Genomic DNA, 23,132 nt, shown 5'->3' with positions numbered 1-23,132 from the left:
CAAAATTTACATATTCGGCAGGGTATAATAAATAATCTTATTGATATTTTGAGCTGAAACTTTACAGACACATTCTGGAGACACCAAAGACTTCTTACATTTTGTAAAAGAGGTAAAATAGAAGTCCTTTTATGATTGGTCATTCGGCTTTAACTTATAGTCTGCCAGAAATGATCTGTCTAACAGAGAACTACAGCTAGAGACCTGCATAAAACACATCAATCCAAGTCCAGACTTATGCCTGCAAACATCTGCATGATGATTTAAAATATTATGCAAAGAAGCAGAGACTTCGGTCTATTGTTGTTATTTATCGTGTTTTGAAACGTGGTTAAGATTTAACACTCTTCTAAAGCTCTTGATGATCTGCCCATTCCCAAATTAGCTATTTTGTATTTTATAAAAAAACAGCTTTCTAAATCTTTGATAATACGCCATAAGCTAAGTGCTAAGGCTACACCTGAAGAAGCACTTCATTGAATGGGGGGAGGGGGGGGGGGGCGTTTTCAGCTTGTGCAGTAAGCAGACGCAGATGAAGTGCGAGTGATTTACATGTGAAGGCAATGCGATGATGCGATTAAACATCTTGTGTCGTGTTTTGTGCGTTTGACGAGCTTCAGACTGCGAAAGAAAGTTGGAGCAAATATCTAACAAACGGTGCAATGGAACAGATGGAGATTGGTTCATGGATGATGGCCGCTGGACGTGACTGAATTGAAGGACATTATTTGTGCTTTGGGCTGGTATTATGATGTGCATCAAATCGATAAATTATTATGTTTAACTCTTTCCCTGTAGTTAATGAGAGAAAACGATTCTCTGTTTTAGGTGTATTACAGTAGGGGAAGCCCTAACGCATGTCCTAAGTGATGTACATGATGTCAGATGCTACGGGGAGTAGGGGTGTCAAAATGAATTGTTTCTTCGGTGCACCGCGATGCAGACGCGGACAATTCGGTATCGGTTCAGTAATAATCATAACCGGTTATTATGTACTGACATCATTTATCTCATATGCGCTGTCGCGAGGGAGGAGAGCACGGAAATTTACAACACTACAGACGCCAACTACTTAAAAATTTCACTGTGTGTGTGTTTACTGGAAAGTCTTTCACTGGCATTTACAGCAGAAGCCCCTATTTTTCTGCGACTGAGGGAATGATAGTACTTCATTTCTCTCTCTCACTGTGGCCCATTTCACCTGCTGGCGTGACTTTTCCTCTCGGCTGCTGGCGTGACTTTTCCTCCCCTCTCTTTTCCTTTCGGCTGTATGCATTCCCGCGGCTGTACCTGTGCAGTGTCGCAGGACCCGACCAGATTTCTTGCGGCGCGGGAATAAATTTCCAAATAAAAGCGCGGGAGCGGTCGCAATATCGCTCCAGAGCGAGCGAGCAAGCGCGCGTGGCATGCGTGTGCGTGAGTGCGTGTTTGTTTGGTGCTGTCTATGTTTGTGTATGTGTGTGAATGAGAGACAGTGTAGTGCTGTGTGTCCGTGTGTGTGTGTGTGTTTATACACACAGCTTGTTATAGCCACCCCCCAAAATACAACACTGTGTATGGAAAGCATTGTCAATGCACCGTGATGCACCGAAACATCGAATTGAACCGAATCGATGGCATTATAATTGTATCCGAACCGAACCGTGAGACCAGTATAGGTTCACACCTCTACCGGGAAGTGAAATCTGAGAGAAAGAAAGATCGTGGATAAAAATAAGGGTTATACAACCTGCCTTTGGCTTAATCGCTACTGTTTTAGATATGTTTTAGCTCTTGTCTTGACTAGACCAAAATAAAGAAGCTTTATTTTTATGATTTCATTGTGTCAGATAGCACACCTAATATAGCAGGCTACCTAGTATGGTAAATAAGATAAATATATTTATTTTATATAATTCTTTATATATATATATATTTCCCAGTGATGTGTTGCGGCTGGAAGGGCATCCGCTGCGTAAAACATATGCTAGATAAGTTGGTGGTTCATTCCGCTGTGGCAACCCCGGATTAATAAAGCGACTAAGCCGAAAAGAAAATGAATGAATGAATGAATTTATATATATATATATATATATATATATATATATATATATATATATATATATATATATATATATATATATATATATATATAAATAAATATAAATATATATATATATATATATATATATATATATATATATATATATATATATATATATATATTTTTTTTTTTTTTTATCGCAAAAGTGTCCGCAAATTTCGGGAAATAACCACCACAAATTAGTAATTTTTATCGAGAAAAAACATGAATAAATAAAAAATCATGAAAAACTAGGGGGTCTGAAATCCCTACGAGGATAAAACAAACTGTGTTAAAACGGTGTAATGAGCATGTTTCACACTATCAATGTGTTATTCTATTAAACAAAATAATGAATCATCAATTACTCGGCTTCCTTCCTTTTGTGGAAAATAAAGGAAAATATTTTGAAGAGTGTCTGTAAATAGTAGCTATTAAATTCCATAGTGTTTTTCATCTCTCAACATTCTTTAAAATATCTACTTTTGTGTTCAGAGACAAGAAACTGAAAAGTTTTGGAACCACATGAAAGTAAGAACATTATGAACCATCCTTTTAAAGCGAGTCAACAGGGGTGATTTTAGGAGTGCTCAGCCACAGGATCATTCAAGATTTAAGGGAAAAACCTCAGCAGGGATCAGAGTTACAAATCAAACGCACAGATGAATATTCTCCAGCTCAATCTGTTTATCTCTGTCGAAAACAACTCAAGAAAACAAGACTCTCTGAAAAGCGGGGATGTTTTCAGATCAGATATGGTTACGTATCACACGCCAGTGAGTCAGCGGGTGGGTTGGAAAAAGAGTGTAATTATTTTGCATTATTATGGCTCATAAGGCGAATCATGCTCCTCTGCTTACTTTACACTGACGGCTTCATGTCAGTGAGGGGAAGTTCACAAATGACAATACAGAGGAAGAGAAACTGATACTGATGAGTCACAGAGTGAGAGATATATGCGAATGAACGTGTGAAAACAAAAAACAAAAAAGACCAACTATAGAACAAGAGTCAACAGCAAGAGAAGTTGCAGGAAGAGGCTCACCTTGTTTTTGAAGTAGACCTCTATGGGCATGAGAAAGCCAGCATAACCCGACTCCTCAACCTTGTATTGGGGCTCTTTACACACTGCAGATAAATACAAAAAGAACTTTACTAAGGATCACAGAGTCTAAGAACGACATTTATCTACTTCAAATGCTAATGGGTGAAAGAACGGAGTATATAGAAGAATCAGAAAATGAAATTCAATACCTTTTAAGAGCTTTTTTAAGACTCTTTCCACACATTTTAAGACCTTATAACCACTTAAGGTTTAAACCGGAAACACTGGCAAGATTGTAACTTACAGCATATTTTACTAAATATTTATGTAAGAAACGAATTTAAAAATAAGACATTATTCATATACTAGAGCTGCACGAAATTCTGGCTAAAATGAGAATCGCGATTTTTTTGCTTAAAGATCACGATTTTCTCACGATTCTGTAGATAAAGGTTAATATGAGTCGGCTATTATTGTTTTTTCTCAAACATATGGTAACAATAATAATAATAATATTATGCGTAGGTCTACTGGTTTCTATAAATAATTCTATTCGACTTATAATAATTCTGATGTTGAATTATTATGTTTGAGATATATGCTTGCAATCTGTCATTGACAACATTATTAGACCATTTATTCACTGGTAAAATGCGACATTTGTCATTATCAGATTCCCTCTTACATTGTATTCCAGGCTAGAGGCTACAGTAGCTATACTGACACTGTAAACATTTATTTTCATGCACAACTCTGTGTTTGCTATGAAAGAAAAAACAAAACGCTTGTCGTAATTACAACTCGAAAATGCAATATGATGATTTAAATGATGTGCACGCTTTCGGTTTCATTTTCACTGCTAAGTGCTGTTCATACTTCGCGTGCAGCTCTCAAACGATCACTCTGTGCCACAAACTGAATATTATTTACAACTTTATTTCCTGTTTTTATTTCCTGCAAATCTGAGTTTATAGCATCTTTACTCCAATTTGATCCATCAGCAACAATAATAAATATTATGCTGAAATGTGCTCAAAAATATATGTTCATTTGTACATAATTAAAATAAATAAATAAATAATAACAATAAATATATATATATATATATATATATATATATATATATATATATATATATATATATATATTCACAAATTTGTTTGTAAAAAAAGTAAAAACAAAACAAACAAAATCAGAAATTTGTAAAAAAAAAAAAAAAAAAGAAAAAAAAAATTAGTTTGTAAAAAAAACAACAAAAAAGTTAGCAAATTTTTTTTTAAAAGCAGCATTTATTTAAACTTTATATATCCTATATTTTATTTAATGCCATGTCAGCAACAAAGGCTATATTTATGGAAAAACAAACAAACAATTAATTAAAAAGAAATTCAATAAAAACAACAAACAAGATTAATTAGGTACATTTTTCACGTTAACGTGGTCAAAATCTAAAAGTTTTCTGGGAAAATTCTTGAATGTCTCTTTAAAGGAGTTTATTTTATAAAAACATTTCTGCGGTTATTAAAGGTCCAGTGAAGTGCTTTAAAATAAGCATTTTTATTCGATGTTTTATTCGAAGTAATCTAAACCGAAACATAATTAGAGAAACAGAGAACACATGCAGACTCACAAACAGGTTAAATTATGTTATTGATAAAAATTGTCATACTTCTTTTTTTCCTAATTTCATTAAACAATTCAAGCGTGCAGTCTTTGACATGAATATTAATTATGTTACATGATGTTTGCTCTGTAGGCCTCACTGATTGGCTAAAAGGCACATGCTGTTCAGAGTGCACTGATCAGCTGCCAATTCCACAATCTGACTATAGTATAGACACAGATTGTGAATATTTTATTCAAATTACTTAACATGACACTCTAGGAAGCAACCACGAAACATCTGCATGACCCAGTCATTTTCACACCATTTCAATTTCTGCAAACAATCTTGAAATCAGTGTTCTGAATTAAGCCACAGAAATTCAGGCAGAAGAAACTGATATATATATTACCAACACAAATATATGACACCCGGAACAGATCCACAAGATGATGTTTAATCTACTAAACTGGCAGTAGTTGGTTTCGCCAGTCATCTGAGCCTGTTTGTTTTGTTTGTTGTTGGTTTAGCCTCAACATACCAAATCCTGGCATCTCATCATGCCAAAATTTTGTTATCAATCCAACTCTAAGCTCAATTCAAAGAAGCATGTGTATCGAGTCATGCAGCTTTCATGCGTGCTGTTTTTAGAAGATTGCAACAACTGTGAGCAGAGCATTACTTAGAAATGCACTGATATGGAATGTTTTTGACTGAGATACCAATAACTACACTCACAGAAATATTTCATCCAAAATTTAAGATTTATGTAATTTTATTACATGACAAATTCCCATTTATATTTTTTTCATAATTTTAACACAAATCTACCAAATAAACTTTATACTATTTATTTTCATAAGGATAATAAAACCTATTTATTTTAAATGCATAATCCTCAGGTTTATGTAATTAGGTCATGTAAAATGTAATTATTCTAAATTAATAATAAAAAGTGTATTTATTTAAAATACACATAGTTTATTGTATAAATTGCATAATAATTACGAGAACTAAATCGGGGAAAGTAAAAAATATGAATAACATTTATTTGAATCATGTTTAATGTATGCTTATATACTAAACCAAATTAAACAATTCATCACATTGAATTAGACCAACTGGAGAATTCCAGATTTATTTATATTTGTCGTTGATACAAAACTCTGGCTTGAGCCAAGTTAACATCAGCCAACATTTAGGAAACCATCCATATGAACCCACTTACATAGCCACACTCGAACATGCTTGGACACCCAAAAAAATAAATAAATAAAAAATAAAACTGTACTCCGAGATCCATTTTCAGTTGCTAATTAACATATCATTATAGAACTAGGAAATCATTTTAACATATCTCTGGGTTGGAGCACAATGTGAAAAAAAAATGGGTAAGGCTGTATAAGTTATTATTTTTAGCCAAATCACTGGAGCAATTTCAGTTTCAGTGTCTGTACTTTCGGGGAAAGCTTGGTTGAGTCCAGGTCCATCAGGATTTTTTGGTACACCTCAAATGTACACTTCAGGCTTTTAGGGTAGTTCAAATTGAGCGCGTAGATCAGGCCATATAACATAACGCATGCATGAGTGACACTCTGCAGGTTGTGGAGAACCTCCACACCTTCCAGCACAACACGGACATCAGTGAAGCGTCCATCCCCTTGACCATGATCCTCTGATTGTACTTTGTAGATGCCCATGGTCTTTCCTGCCATGTCTTTCTCTGCCTCTCTGGATTCAATGTCCTGGAATGTATAAACACACACTTATAATATTACACACACACACACACGCATGCACGCACACATACATACATCTTTTCATTAAAGCACACAGCATATATGCATTCATGAGAACGGAATGGATGCAAGTTCAGGATAATGACCTTAAGACCTGATCACCCCCTAAAAGCCTGGAAAAATAAAAGTCACAAGGCTGTGGATAATAAGTTAACAACAACACAATGCATTTTTATCTCCAGTTGTGCAATTTCCTATTAATGTAACAACAACAATATAATATCTGAAAATTATCCAAGTATTAGTCTTGTTCTCACTTGATTATGGGTCAACCCTTCACTTGGGGTGAGGTTTTCTGTTTTAGAACGGAGGGATTTCCAGGGAGACTGCAGAGATTTTTCTTCCAATGAAGCCGTTAACCTGCCACAAAAAAATGCAGTTAAAAAAAGTTAACTAAAAATGGAGACGCTTCTCATGAATGCTGTGCACCTTTCTGCCAATGTAACAATTTATAATCTGACAATCAAGTCAGGATGAGTGTAGTATGTCCATCAAGCCTGAAACTTAAAGGGATAGTTAACCAAAAAATAAAATTTTTACTCACCCTCGTGTTGTTCCAAATCCATATCAGCTCTGTTTATCTTCAGAACACAAATTAAGATATTTTGGATCTGATCCTCCCATAGACACCACTGAAAGTGCACATTCAAATTACACAAACCTACTAAAAACATAGTTAATGTAGTCCATGTGACATGGGTCACTCAATTTGAACATGATAAAGCAACAAGAATACTTTTTGGCTGAAAAAAAATATAAAAATAAAGACTTTATGTTTGTGGACTTTAAATGTGCATTTTCAGTGATGTCTGTGGGAGGATCAGAAAGCTCTCGGATTAAATCCAAAATATCTTAATTTGTGTTCCAAAGATGAATGGAGGTGATACGGGTTTGGAACAACACGAAGGTGAGTAATTGATGACAAACTTTTCATTTTTGGGTATACTATCCCTTTAAGAGTTCCATCCTGATGAAGCGGTTTCTTCCAATGAAATAACTCTATTAAACCGCAGGTGCACCATGACGTCACTTACTGCTATAAAGCTCCTATCATTACATAAAACGATAGAGTTTACTCCACATCCATTAGCCCCAACAGTAAAAAGATCCATGCTTTTAATTGTACTGCTTTATTTACCTTTTGACATTGGGCTTCACTGACTGCCTCAGATCCTCCACTACCTTTTCAGAGAGAGAGAGAGAGAGAGAGAGAGAGAGAGAGAGAGAGAGAAGAGAGAGAAGAGAGAAAGAGAGAGAGAGTGAGGGAGAGAGAGAATAATAATTATCTCCTTGTTTTTCTGTATAGACAGCAACCATAATTATACTAAGGTGTGCTAATGGATACAGACAGAAATTACAATATTTTGTAAACTACATTTAAAAAAAAATACAACCCACCAAAATCTAACTTTACATATTTTTAAAATCTATGTTACACCTGTAAGATAACAAGTGAATACAAAAGAAGGAGAGAAGGACCGTACAGTGGGGGACAACAGTGAAAGAGCAGGAGGGAGAGAAAAAGAGACTAAGAGGAGAGTAGGGTGGAGACTGAGGTAGGGAGAGGGCAAATGAAATGGAAAACAGCTGATTAGTCCTTTACTAAAATGTCCACATACTTGCCATATCTTCAGAGATGACAAGAAGGCTTCCTTCTGCGCGATGTTCTCAAGGCGCTTGAGTTCGTAAGCAGACAGTCCAGAACATGTATCCTGGTGATACAAGGCACTTCTTAATAAACATTTCCAAAATCATATCAATGCAGTAAAATCATTTCAGCTTCATGAGCACTAGGAAATGTCTGTGTCATCACCTTGTTGTTTAGGCGAGGATTGTTGTTTCTGGCGGAGAAGGGGCATGTGGGTGCCAGAACCGGGACAACTTCATCTTCAGGTTCCTCTGGACCAAGCGGATTTAATTCCCTCAGAGTGACAGCTCTACCACCATTTACCTTGCATGATTTTTTTTATTCAAAACAACCCAATGGACTCAATGTTGAAATACTGGTGGTCAATGTGTCCTCATGTCCATTCCATTCTCATGAACAATCCATATTATCTAGATGGAAAAATTACTGGCACACTATTCTGATACATACCACATATTCTTTAACAAGTGTCTCCAGGTTTTCATTGAGGTAGATGCTCAGACAGCTCATCACACAATCTCGCCTCACATCGACATCTTCATTCTGTTAAAAGCCAACAGATTCAAAGACATTTCTCTTCTTGACCACACCAATCACCTTGTTTTACACTGCAAAAACTAACAATCTTATAAAGTTTATTTGTTATGGAAACTCATTTTCAGGCTTCTTAAAATAAGATGATTGTTACATCTTTCTATCAAGCAAGTAAACTCCCATTGATTTCAGTTAATTTTAATTGTTGTTTAATTTTATTATTCTATATACAAGGCTTTACAGTATAAAATGCTAAAAGCAAGTTTCGATAACACTGATATTGTTTTATATAAATTAATCAATTTTTATGGAAGTGTTTTAAGATATTTTATACTACAAATTAGGTAAAAAATCTTGGTAAAATTTTGTTTTTGCTAGGTACCTCAGTAAAGCTCACAAACGTCAGAGGTCAGAGAAAAAAACTGACATATGAGCTTCCCAAGCAAAACTGTAAAACTGTAAATAAAAACGTTCTTGTGCACTAATCCAGCATTTAATAATAATTAAAGTACTGATAAAAGCTTTAAACACACAAATAAATAATATTTTAAGCATGAAAAACAATTACTTTAAATCAAAATAATATTTTAAGACCTTTTATATATATATTTGTCCAAATAATCGCAGTCTTAGTTAACTCTTTCCAAACTTCAATAAATAACACGTATAACATGCGTCACGTTCTGAATAAAGCAGCATCAGATCACGGTGGTCTCGTGAGGTTAAATAGGTCATAATTCCAATTTATTCCTGAGAACGAAAATTAAATGATCTTTCTAGCCAGCGCGCTGTGTTTGTTTGTGGGCGTGTTGCGCGCTCAGCCGAGAGAGTTAGAGGGACAACCAAGCGAGACAACATTTGTTTTCAATGAGTTGGAAAGTGCAGCTTCCAAGCTTTATGCAGGTATGTCTCATGTATATCTCTCATGTATTCGTGGAGATTCCGCAGATTTTTCTGACCAGTGTTCATGTCGCATGCGTCTCACATGGTAATAACAACGCCTCGTGGGCGGGATCGCATTAAAAATAATGAGCTCAGACTGAGAAACTGGACATAGTGTTGGCTTCACACTGATTACGTTATCAAACAATATTTGTTTTCAACATGCACTCGCTGCATTGAAAAGTAGACACGTCAAGCTTTCTGCAGATATATGTCTCATGTCTCTGTGTTTATTTTTCGCGGAGTTTCAGATCATTTTAGTGACGCTAAAACGGTTCACGAAGAGACAAAAGTAAGAATGCGTACACTGTTTACTTTCCTTATTTTGCAAAAGCACACACTTTTGTTGTTATTGTAAGTATACCCAAAAAAGTAGGCACTTAACAGATTGGATTGATGTATTGCTCTTATCTGTACGATAAAAACTGAAAGTGTAATTTAAGTTCTTTTCGGGGTTTTCAGGAGAAGACGCCTCACACCGGGCGAGGCGGGCATGGACACCAGAGGGTTAACGTTTACTCTAAACATTTCAGCATTATATTGAAAATCTATTGTATATTACATTGACCGAACATTAATTAAAAGTTCATCTAATATGTTATACATGTTAACGTGTAGATCTTTTAACTTATACTTACAAAAATCTATGTTGCCACGTGGAGGTGAGAACACGGCGAGAGGAAAGTTTCTGGAAAAAAAGAACGTAAGAATAAAATAAGTGGTGTCATTCAGTTCTGTAATCCAACTAGCCGTAAAACAGCAAACATTAGCTTACATATTACAGTGACAATTCTTGACTTCGAATTCGATTCTCTTTATTTTCACAAACATAAAAACCGACAGCAATGGGTTAATTTGATTAATTGATGCATTTTACAGTTGTTTGGCTAAGCTTACTGAAGTTACGATTCTAACGGGCATCTGTATTCTCCGGTAAACCAATGTACGATAAAAACCGTTTAAAAAAATCACAAACTACATAAAACTTAGCATAAATGGATTAATATTATATACACTCGATGCTAAATAAAAAAAATAATTAGAACAGAGCCATACAACAAAGGATGTCTCGGATTACTTACCAACATGTGTGTGATGGATTCCCACAATATCCCGAGGGCTTGTGTCCAGCGAAAGTGATGTCATTTCCTGTTTCCAAATTGATTTTTTTCATAACTTTGATGAAAACCAATCACATAAACTTTAAATAACAGAATCTTGTTTGTTTTATAACTCTTATTATTCAAACAATGTTAGTATTTATTAACTAATTGCATTAAATAAGTTGTATAATTGATTAAATCTTTTAGAGTATATTTACTTTTAATGTATAGATTTTAAAAATATTAGTTTTTAAATAAAGTCAAATAGATGTAAATGCATAAAAACTAACTCTGCCATGAATCATTTCTGTGAGTGTAGGGCCAGACGGGATCTGCAGACGCTTTTTACTATTTCTGCTGAGAATTTTAGTAAAAATCTGCGTATTTCTGCGGAATTATTTTGGGAGTATCATAACTAAAACCTTAATATGTGAAATAAAAATATTATCTTTTTAACTTTTATTTAATGTTTAAAATGCAAATCCAATTAGATTCACTTTATTTGGTAAACAAAGCAAGTCTCTCATCTAATTTATATACTAAAAGACAGAATATATGACTGTACAAACTGTATTGTGCATAAATCAGATGAACATTTTCATATTGTCAATAATATTACTGTAATTAATTTAAAAACTGAATAAATATGAATTTACACAAGTAAATAAACAGAATTAATGATGGGCAAAAAATCTGCAGAATTCTGTGTGCGCAGATTCCATGTGGGCCTACCAATAACCCTTCAGATATAGAGGCCGATATATTAGTCAAATACTAATTTTCCAAATTTTCTGTATGATTGTAAAAAAGGCAAAGAACAAAAGACAAACACATACAGTGAATAACAGATTTAACTTTAGTGATCTCTGAACTTAATTAATAAACTATTCTACGGCCAACTTTTTCATATAAATAAAATCTACTGCCTGACCTAAAAACTGCATAAATAGAGCAAAGTCACTGAACATTAACCAAAATCTAAATATCAGTAAAAATACCTTTAGAAAACTCTCTTTTATCTCTCTGACACTTTAACAGACTGTTACCAGCCAGCACGAATTGGTTATTTATGTTTGTATTATGTGTGTGATCATTATGTTTTTCTTTCTATCACCCCAGTTAACTTCCTTGTTTTAGTCTACTGCTGTTCCTGATTGGCTGGTTCACCTGCTTGTACACTTGGTACAACCAATACTGACACTGCCTTATGCTGATTGATTTCTGAGTTACAACTTGGTCCCGGTCTGAGCCAGTCAGATCACTCCAGCTTTTTGGTTTAGTCACTGTCTGTTCTTACCTGTGTGTAATCATTCATTCCCTTTCCTCGTGTTTCTCTACAGGGGTTTGGTAAAAAGACTGGTAGGTAAGTAGGTCACGTGACATACATTTCAACACATAGGAGTTCAACTGTCTAGAGATACACTAGGGAAGGGGGTAAGTGCCAACACATGTATTTTTGGTTAAGTGGATAGTTAGTGTAGTTTAGGTAAGACGTCTTTGGATGCTGAAGATTTATTTTTCATATTTTTGCTTATTAGACTAGATTAGAGGGGATTTGATATTACTAAGTTTTGGTTTTGATTGTTTCTTTGCTTTAGCGCAACCCATCGCCAGTCTTTCTAATCTATGTTTTGGTTGTTGATTGTAAATGGCTCACTCACTGCTTCACTAATCACCTCCTGTAATAAATCACATTATTTGTACAGCAATTCTTGTTTGTGGTTGTTACTTTGAGTACAATTCTTTCTGAGCGTTTGTTTGAACCACAGACTGTAAAAGATTTGGACGTAGTATCTGTGACGTCACCCATAGGTTTCTGAAGAATGCAAAAGAAGCACAATCACGACGACCAGGGGATACCAAACAAGGGCAAAGAGGTGGAGCATGAGCAAAGCTACAGACAACTGCTAGAATTTTGGTTAAACAGGCTTTTCTTTGGGAGAAACGCTTAATACTTCATTATCTGCGACTCGTTTGTGTTCTGACCACATGTGCTTGATTATATATTATATCAATAAAGTGTTTAGACTTTTAAAAACACTGTTGTAATACACTGAGCCACTAAGCATTGTTCTTATTAAGTTTTTCTACTGGATGAAAACGCGAATATAGTCTGTGTTTGTAATTGCAAGGCTAATTATTAAATCGTGGCATAAATCGGTATGACAACATTTCAGATGACTGTTCATAGCCTACAGCTAATTAATCTGTCAGATTCTAGAGTGCATTTAAGATCTAAGACAAATATAAATGATCTTAAATAAAACAAATACATTTATAGAGATGGTATATAAGTGTATAATTTCACTCAGCTGGGAAATGGAGGCAACTTGAATGGTTTGTGAGCACTATTAAGTGCACACAGCATGCCATATCATTGGATAATTGTAAGAAATAATTCCAAAAAGCAACTGACGGTGTAAAGCCACATAAAGCAAAACAAAAGCACAATGTATATGCCGAGTTCAGCGGCGAATCAGCTGAGGTGATGAGACAGCGAGCAGCGAGACCTTGCTGTCACTCAAGTGGCCACACCCTTAATTATGCAGACTTAATAAAACTAAATATAAACAAACCAGATGAGTTATAAAAAAATTCACTACCTCACAGTTGTCATAAAGGGTAATATTAGCTATATGAACCAAAATGGTTTTTTTGTGCCAGGCTGTAAGCACCTTTTTTCTGCTGTAAAGTTGGCCATTTTAACTGTGGGGTCAAAAGAAATGTGCTCTATTATGGAGCCAGGACTAGTGGAATTTCGATGAGTTGCAGTTGCAGTTTCTTCTGTATTTGCTTCACGAGGGAGAGCGGGAGGTTGCCGTTTGGTTTGAACCAGATCCTTGGTTAAGTGTGCAACCCCACTCCTCTAGATTGCCCAGGGTTTGTAACACAGACAGTTTCTTAAAATCTCTCCACATCTCTATAAAACATTGTGCATTTCTCTCATTGCTCTCCATATGCACCAGACACTTTACTTAAACTCCACCTTGCAAAAACTCAATAAGAAAAACAATCTTTACTTGTACCACAAATGATGTTGCAATACTTGTTTTCTTTAAACTTGAATACCTCTTTTGCACAATATTGTTCTGTCTTGTGTAAAAGCAGCACAGTATAGTCTGTTTTAGTTTATGTGTATAGTTTAAGCATGTATAGTATATCCATAGCTAATAGTTAGTCTAGTTAAACTACAACTCTGCCATGTCAGTTATATAACGGTTTAAAATAGCTCACGTCCAGTGTTGTGTTCATATTTATGTTTATGTAGCACCATGGTCCTTCGAGACACAACACTTCATTACACTGTATGTCCACACAAGTAGCGGAATGAAAATAAAGCTCAAACTGACTTGACTTTGACTTTAAAAAGTGGCAGACAGCAAGGATGTGAAGTGGTTCAACAAACGAAAATAATACACAATTTATTATTGGCTTAAAGATTATTTTAAAGCCTAACATTTTGTCATCAGACCAATAACACTAACATTAAAAATAGCATTTATTGGGCGATATTGATACGGCTGCCGATATATGATGCATTTCATTTGAAGTTTTGAAACGTACCTCTCTTGGGTTTTGGAAAGCTCTCGTGCAGCCGGAAGACCACTTTATCCACAAAGTGCTGAATGTCGCTGCCTTCAGGGCCTCGCACAAACACCATCCAGTCGTGGGTGAAGCCCTCAGAGGTCACTTTCTTCCTCAGCTGAGCTCTGTGTCCCAGCTCAAGCTTTACCTGAACCGTGCACTGCAAACACACAAAAACATCCTCATTAAATGCTAAAAAAAACGACTCAGGTAAGGTAACGTTTAATAGAAGAAGCCAATCTATGAATTAGACAAGTTGAGATGCTGGATATGAAGATGACAAAAACTCCTATGATTTTGTAACAGTTGTACTGAAATTACCAACAAGCATGTCTCTCACTTCAAACAAATACAGCAAAGCAAATTGAAATAAAAGCATAAGAGTCTTGAAAGTACAAAGCCTATTGGAAGCCACAATGTTCCTATCACAGCTACTATGAAGCTATGAATAATTCACGTTCTGAAAGCAAAAAAAAATCCCTCTTGATTTCATCAACCTTGTTTTGCTGTTTTGAATCCAATTTTAGATTCTGGAATTCTGAAATTCATATACCTAAGAAATTCATATTCCTCACTGTTGAGGCAATAAGCAGGTTTTCAGCACTATTCTTTTCAGAAGTGGAAAAAGTTATAGAGCAGTTAATATTATACGCTTTATTTTACCAGGAAAAAATTTTACCTGCACATTGAGATTAAAAAATCTCTTTTACAATAGCGTCCTGGGCAAGATTAATAGTACACCGGTCATATGGGTTTAACAAATAACAGATAATCCATCAACACACTCATAAATTAATCATTTATAACTAGTCAGAACATCTACAGACCAGTGTTTCAGATTCCAAATAATAAAAAATTATTCTAAAGTATTCACTGAAACTAATTTCTTAAGCTACATGTTTGCATGTTATTCCAAACAAAGAGAGCAGCATACTGTATGCGTAGTCTGTGGTTTACTTAAAACAAAATAAGATAAATCAATAATGTCAATTGTATTTTAGTTTATAATTTATTTTAGTTTTAAAGGGTTAGTTCACCCAAATTTCGATTATTATTTACTCAACCTTATGTCGTTACAGTGCTCATAGACCTTCGTTCATCTTTGTTCAGATATTTTAGATGAAATTCGAGAGCTCTCTTCAGAAAAAGAACCAAACATTTTTTTTTTATTTTAATATCCATGTGACTTTAGTGGTTTGACTGTAATCATCCAAAGAACATGTTTGTGTGCCTAAAAAGAGAGAAAGAAAGACTATGCTCGTCTAAATCTTCCACACGAGATCAGGGTTCTAGTTTTCTACGGGGTATACAATGCCTGCGTGTTGCTCTGATGACTCTAATGGCAATCCGTCATACCGCCCGCAGTAAACACGCACCCAATTAGGAAGAGAAAACCTTGGCGAACAAAGGAATTTTTACAGGTTTTTTGGCACACAAAAAGGGTTCTTGAGCATTGTATTATTACAGTTGAACCACTCAAGAATGTTTGATAATGTTTTTGTTTCTTTTCCTGAACTTTGAATGTCTCGAGACCCTTGCTGTCTATGGAGGATGAGAGAGCTCTCGAATTTCCTCTAAAATAGCTTAATTAGCGTTTCTAGAATGAACGAAGGTCTCAGGGGATTGGAATGACATGGGGCGAGTAATAATAACAATTTTCATTTCTGGATAAACTAACCCTTTCTATGCCTTCTAATGACTGATGGTAATAATCACGTAATAATCAGCGATTTTGTGATCACATATATTCATGTGAATGATCCAGATGGGCATACAATAATAATTTGTGAGAAATTATGCAGTGGCATAAAACAGCTGCTGAAACCGTTATTTGAACCATTTTCACTGACAGGAACGGTTTAAAAAGTGCTGTTTACTCTGTTGTACTCTTTTAGGAACAAGACTTTTGCACATACTTAAACGGGATAGTTCACCCAGAAACTACTCTGTTATTATTTACTCACCCTCCACATGCTTCTAACTTGTTTGAGTGCATTTTTTGTCGAACCCAAAAGCATATACAGTAGTCAACATTTGAAGTGGATCATAACCTTTCAACAAAGTTGTCCTAAAACTACAGAAAAACACCCATTCTTATTCTAGGACAATTTTGAAAAATATTTGATTCACTTCGAAATGTTGCCTATTGTATATTGGGATGATCTTGCAAACTGGTAGCCACTGACTTGACCATAGTGTTTCTATTTTTAATCTACAGTATGTATGTTAATGGATACCAATTTCCAAACTTTTCAAATTATCTTCTGTTTAGTAAAGGTCTGGAAAAACCTGAGGATATGCAAATTTTCTTTTTTGGGTGAAATATCCTTTTAAAATACACTACCTGACAAAAGTTGTTGCCTATGCAAGTTTTAGGAACAACAAATAATAACTTGACTGTTGGTATCAGAAATGGCTTATATGAAAGGCAAAGGCCTCTAGATTGCGCTTATTTTACCAAAATGATCATGCCTTGATTTTTAATTTTTTAATTAGGACAGTAAGGTCTGACTTTGCTTAGACAAAAGTCTTGTCCCTTAACAGAATTAATGTACAGTATAGAATATAAAGTCATGGTTCAGTGGGAAAAGACTTAATATTGTATTTGACTTCCATGAACAACTGCATCCATACATCTCTGCAGTGACTCAAATAACTTATTAATAAAGTCATCTGGAATGGCAAAGAAAGCGTTCTTGCAGGATTCCCAGAGTTCATCAAGATCCTTTGGATTCATCTTCAATGCCTCCTCCATCTTACCCCAGACATGCTCGATAATGATCATACTGGTGACTGGGCTGGCCAATGCTGGAGCACCTTGACCTTCTCTGCTTTCAGGAATTTTGATGTGGAGGCTGAAGTATGAGAAGGAGCGCTATCCGGCAGCACAAATGTCTTGATACTTCAGGCTGTTGAATGTACTGAATGTAACCCCAAACCATGATTTTTGCTTCACCAAACTTGACTGATTTCTATGAGAATCTTGGGTTCATGCGGGTTCCAGTACGTATTCTGCAGTATTTGTGATGATTAGGATGCAGTTCAACAGATGATTCATCAGAAAAATCTTCTGCCACTTTTCCAAATGATCAAACTAGAAGTCAGGTTATTATTTGTTGCTCTTACAACAGGGATCAACGAGAAGACTTTAGTCAGGTAGTATTCATGGATGTTAATGGATACATGATTTCCAAGATTTTTCAAATTATCTTCTTTTGGGTAAAGGTCTGGAACAGCCTGAAGATGAGTATATTTTCATTTTTGGGTACACTATCCCTTTAAAATATATAAAAAGAAAAGGACATCACATTGGCAAATTATCAAGCTGTAGGCTATTTTGTTTATGAATAAAACAGCTATTTAAATTGAGTGAAATCATATTACTGCTATCGATACGGCAGAGAAGAGTGACTAAAAAAAGGCCTCTAGGCACCAAATCGGAGTAGGAATACCTTTCATATGCATGCTGAAGCTAATCATGTGGATCATCGCCTGGTTCTGCCAAATGGCCAGAAAAAGCCATCAAGGGAATTCCTTGAAAAGCAGCCAGGAAAAATGAACACTGCCCACATCGGATGGAGCCGGGCCAAACTGGGTTCAGGTGCCCAGAGATGCTCGTCTGCTGTTGACTCAAGGTGATCGAAGCACCAGAATAGAGAACAACACCAAGAGGAGCTTTTCTGAAAGAATGAGTGGAAGGAAAATCTTATTGGGCGCCGTCTGGCCTGTTCGTCCTGTCACCATAATGCCCTTTAACTCTGTGCGTTGGCTGACACTGCTGCTACTCTGAAGCCAAAACCTGCCAGCAAGACTCCATGCTGCCAGGCATCAGAATAAACCTTATGAATCCGTCTCTCTCTCGCTCGCTCACCCACAATCGCCAGCCTTGTCACATATATAGACAGACAGCGAGACAAAAGACTACCTTGCTTTTTTCAACAACTTACCATTTGTCACTTGCCTTCAGGAAACAAATAAAAAGCGAACGCTACCTAAATAAAAGCTGCTCCGCTCCGCCTGACCACCCAAACATGAAGGCGATACGAGAAAGACAGGAGACGTACACAATAAGAGAGTCAACACATGACTGGGCTAATCCCGCAGAATGGGGGAAAAGATCAAAAGGCTTTTTTTTAAAAGGAGTAGATTAAACAGAAGGACGGGCAAACATTAGTGTCTCCTGGTCTCACAAGACACGCTCAACCGCATCACTTTTTGTTATGAAACATGTAATAGACTTGAAAGAGGCAGACAGGATTTCGCTCAGGTCACTGCTATGATACAGATTATCAGTCAAGCGGAGCAAAAATACAAGCAGGTCACGTGCGAGCCAACAGGCGAACAACAAAACAACAAGTCTCAGAAGAGTCGGCGCAATGCTCTTGGTAACGATTCAGCTGGGAAAACATGAATGAATTAATTAAGTACATGAACTGTATTTCATCTTGCATGGAGGAACAGAACAGAGCTTCAACAACAACAAAACTACACTGAATGAACAGGTTCATAAATATAGAAGCGCTTGCTTTGAGGTTTGTCTTTATGCATTAGTAACTGAACTGCTCCTTCAAAAAACATTTTAGATTGCATTTCTTAACTCTTAGTGTCTCTAGTTAACACACTCAATGCATTTTTTCCCCAACACATCCCATAATTTCTTAAATATCAACCTCTACCAAACAGTTGATATGTCGGTTTATGGTAAAAGTATCGTAATTAATACATATACCATGACATATATGAAAATATGTAGTGTAAGACCAATTTATTTAAAAAAATAATTCAAATGTAAAACATTTTTGAATACTAAATCATCTTAAGTATGCCATAAAATATTTCAGATTCTCATTTAACATGTTTTCTTGGGGTTTTTTTCACAATAAAACCAAAATGAAGTGTAGTAGCGCTACAGGATTACGTTTGTTTGTTTTTTTTTGGAAACCAACAATGCTGTGTGGTAGGGCTGGGCAATCTGGCCTAAAATCAATGTCTTGATTAATTGAACATTTTAACTGGATTACAATTAATGAATGAACATTTAATTTATTTTTGCCCTCATAGTTCACTGACAAATTGAGAAATGAGTGAGAGATTTCTGAATGAAGAGTGCACTACTTGATGTTAAAATAATTGAAGTGAACACACACTATCCACTATATATGATTTTTTTTTGAACATCAACGCTGAACAACTGAAATTAAAACACACATTGTCTAAAATGCAGCTTTCCATGTCACTCACCATCGTCACCACTACCAAATCAACCAATCATAACAGAGCGGGGTCACGTGACACCAGCAACGGTGGGAAAAGTAATTGAAAAAAAATCAACCTGGAAAAAAATTTAGCGATTATAGTTTCTGAATGTTGATTTCGATTACTTTTCGATTAAATTCCCAGCCCTACTGTGTGTGTAAACCATTATGAAAAACAGTCATTATTTAAAACAGTCAAAATATGTTTAACCATTTGGTAGAGCAGGTAGTTAAAGGGTTTAAGCAGGCTTAAAGCACCCATGTTATGCTAGTTTAAAGGTTCCTAAATTAGCCTGCTGCCTTAGTTTTAAATCCATTTAAGGTCAAAAATCAACTGCATTTTCTCATAATGACCTGTCAAAAGAGGTGAGTTGATAATTATAGACAAACACCAGGTAAACAATAAATGATTATTTTTTCCTTCCTTATAGCATTCTAGTTATGACTTGTTTGTAGTGTGATCAACATTTGATGTAGTTATAGATGAGTTTGAAAGCAACTCGTAACATTTTAATAGTATTTTAGGTAGGGATGTCCAGATCTGATCACATGATCGGAAAAATCGGGCCTGATCATGCGGTTTCAGACTCGATCGGAATCGAACGGTGGCACAGAGTTAGACCTCTTTCTTGACTTCACACAGAAACAGCAACTCAAGCGGCATGACATCACTTTGTTGGAGATTGGTTATTGGTTACCAAATTGATTGCGCTATTGGTTAAATACGGGCAAAGTAGAACACGGAAGCAGCTTGAATCAGAAATCGCGAGTATGTCTGCGGTCTGGAGGTATAACAAAGTTGATTACCACAACAATGTCATAGCAAACTGTGAGATATGTAAACTTGGGATTACCTGCCGGGTATTTTAGGTTGAGGAGCTATTTGTTTTTTTATATTCTATTTTTTTTATATTTACTGTTGCACTAAAGTCAAAAACTGAAGAATTTATGTTATTTATGACTTAATTGTTCAAGCTACCTAACAGAAGTACTATGTTTGTTAACCAAGTTGTTGAATGTTAAAATAAGGTGAATTAAATAAAAATAGGGAACATTCTGGATCTGTTCCTTCACTCTTCTTTATTCTTTTTTTTATGTATTATAGAAGAATCGGATCGGGTTTAGGTAGATACTCAAAATCAAATGACTCAGACGCAAAAAAAAAACCCTCGGGACATCCCTTATTTTAGGCAAACTGAAGAGAATAACTCGGAAAAAGATTCGTTCACTTTGCTGAACAAGACTCAAAGGTGAGAGTTTGTAAAATGATCAACTAACATTTAAGGTTATTTGTTTTAGTTAGTTATTTTAATTTTAGTTAGTCCTTCGACTGTGCCTGTGATTGGTTTATCACTTACAGTCGATGTCAGAAATGAAACCTTCATAAATGAAGTTCCACTTTCACAATTCTCAGCGATTAAAAACACTGAAGGGCAGTAACAATGACATTGGTTTTAAAGACCAAATTAAAAAGTCAATAAAACTTGATAACTGATAAAATGCTACTGAGGTAAAGCTGGTTTTATAGTCGCATATTCGGTCGTTCTCATTAATAATATAATTTCAGAAAAGTATTATTTGCTCATTTTAATTAGTGAAATAATATTAGAAACTAGGTATGGGCCATTATAAGATTCTGACGATATGACAACCTTGGATAAAAATATCACGGTATTGTGATTACTGCTCTAAAATATGTTCTTTTTAAATGCTTGGGTAAAAAACAACTGTGCGATTGTGCGAATATAAAACCAACTTTACAATAATTAAAATGCTGGAAGAACTAACTAATGAATACAAACCACAAGCACAATGCTTAGATGTTTCTAAAGAATATTAATCAGTTTCATTTAGATTTGTCAGCACTGAAAACACTGGTGTGTTGATTAATATTGTAGACAAGAGAACTCTCTTATCATAAACAACAAAAAGCAGATACAATACAGTGATAATTATTGAATGAATGTACATTTTGTTCGCAGGCAATATATTTGTTTTGTGCACAAATATCCACAATACATACAAGAGGTGCACTTTAAGCAAGTTAAAAGTAGGAAAACAATGAAACCCAACAGAACAGCTTACTGATAATAAACAGGAATTCAAGAAGGGATTTTTCTTCAGCTGTCATGAGGGAATACATTGAAATTACTTTGAAATTATGTTGTAAAAACAAAAATACTGAATAAATAAATGTAATTTATCACTGTAACCATATTTTGAGTATAGCTACAATTCCAGTAGCCGTGTTAAAATTGTAGAAACTGACATACAGAAAGGCTCTAAAGACCATTTTGAGATATGTAAACAAAAATAAGTTCCAACGTATTTCCTGTTTTAAATTTTTTATTTCTATAGCTTCCGAGAATCCAAAAAGCTCCACATATTGATAAATAACGTTATGATAGCTGTTTTAACATTAAATTATGATTGAATCCCTCTTGTTAGTTATGAAATAGTTTGAAAACAAGCAGAAAATGTTCATGGGCCAATGACATGACCACATTGAAATCATCTATATATTAGCATCTTTTATGATTTCCCACAAGTAAGTATAACTGTGTCAGCTATAATAATATGTGGACAGCATTGAAAAGTAAATCTGACCTGCATGTAGGCGCATTTTATCGTAATGGATTACATCCAATAACAATATAGCACGCCTAAAATAATGACTCGCAAAATAGCAAAGCAATTAACCCAGTGCATGACCACAGACACAAGGCGGAATGTGTAAAAATAGCCAGCACGTTAACGCAAAGATATTCATCTCCAGCATATGATCACTGCTGCTGCCCATAAATCATATCGCATAAAAAGGCCAATTAATTAGGCTTGGAAGGAGACAGATTCCCGCTTGAGGAACCCCCCACCCTCGGAGCAGACCTGAGCAATGCCCTCAGTCCACAACACGCTCTGTCAGGAACACTACAGCATGTTCCTCATTTCCTCTAATAAAAGCCGCAGACTGTGGAGTGACTCCCGGGCCAGAGAAGCCCAGGACAAAAACACTCTCCTTTGTGTTTCTGCTGGTGCGCGCACGACTTAACTGCCCTACCGCAAAAAGCTGGCGCACGCATCCAGCCCTAAAGCCCGAGCTGATGTCCCCAAATGCCGATGTAGCTTTAATATGCGTGGCCAGCTCGAGTCACAGAGCTGAGAGGAGGGAGGAGGAGGAGGGAGGGAGGGGGTTATATGGGTCCGATCCGCTGCTTTCACGAGCCCCAAGTGTCCACATTCAGTTGCAATGGTGGATTTCTCTAAGCGCGCGCTCGCAAAAGTTGACTTCGCTCCATGCAACGGCGAAAGCGGTTCATACTCTACCTGATTCTCCATAGTTCACCGGCCTGACGAAGGTCCTGTTTATTTACAGAAGGCTTTTGAGCGGCTGCTCCCGACTCCTCATTGTGTGTCAATTCCAGCCCAAAACCGGAAACTAGACGGTTCCCCTCCCCTCTCCGGACCTCTGGCATGCACCCAAAACAGAAAGCGCTCCTGGCCAATCAGGTGCCGTTTAGAATGCGCTTTACGCCGCTCGGCCAATCGCAAGGCGCTA

At 35.9% G+C, this 23,132-nt stretch overlaps 1 protein-coding gene across 4 annotated transcripts in view; it reads right to left on the bottom strand.

The window, feature by feature from the left end:
* Nucleotides 1-22,994, bottom strand: part of mllt1a (MLLT1 super elongation complex subunit a) — a 40,292-nt gene extending 17,298 nt beyond the window's left edge. For all 4 annotated transcript variants that reach the window (XM_056463767.1, XM_056463769.1, XM_056463768.1 and 1 more), the window contains exons 1-3: nt 22,901-22,994; nt 14,301-14,481; nt 3,108-3,190 (exon numbers count right to left, since the gene is read on the bottom strand). In XM_056463767.1, the coding sequence (XP_056319742.1) occupies nt 3,108-3,190; nt 14,301-14,481; nt 22,901-22,912 (276 nt within the window). In that variant the 5' untranslated portion in view covers nt 22,913-22,994. The remainder of the gene's footprint in view (nt 1-3,107; nt 3,191-14,300; nt 14,482-22,900) is intronic.
* Nucleotides 22,995-23,132: the final 138 nt, after the last annotated feature.

Source organism: Danio aesculapii, chromosome 8 (genome assembly GCF_903798145.1).
Source record: "Danio aesculapii chromosome 8, fDanAes4.1, whole genome shotgun sequence".
Classification (NCBI taxonomy): Eukaryota; Metazoa; Chordata; class Actinopteri; order Cypriniformes; family Danionidae; genus Danio; species Danio aesculapii.
Note: the sequence above shows the minus strand (reverse complement) of the source record. Positions and strands in the feature narration are given on the sequence as shown.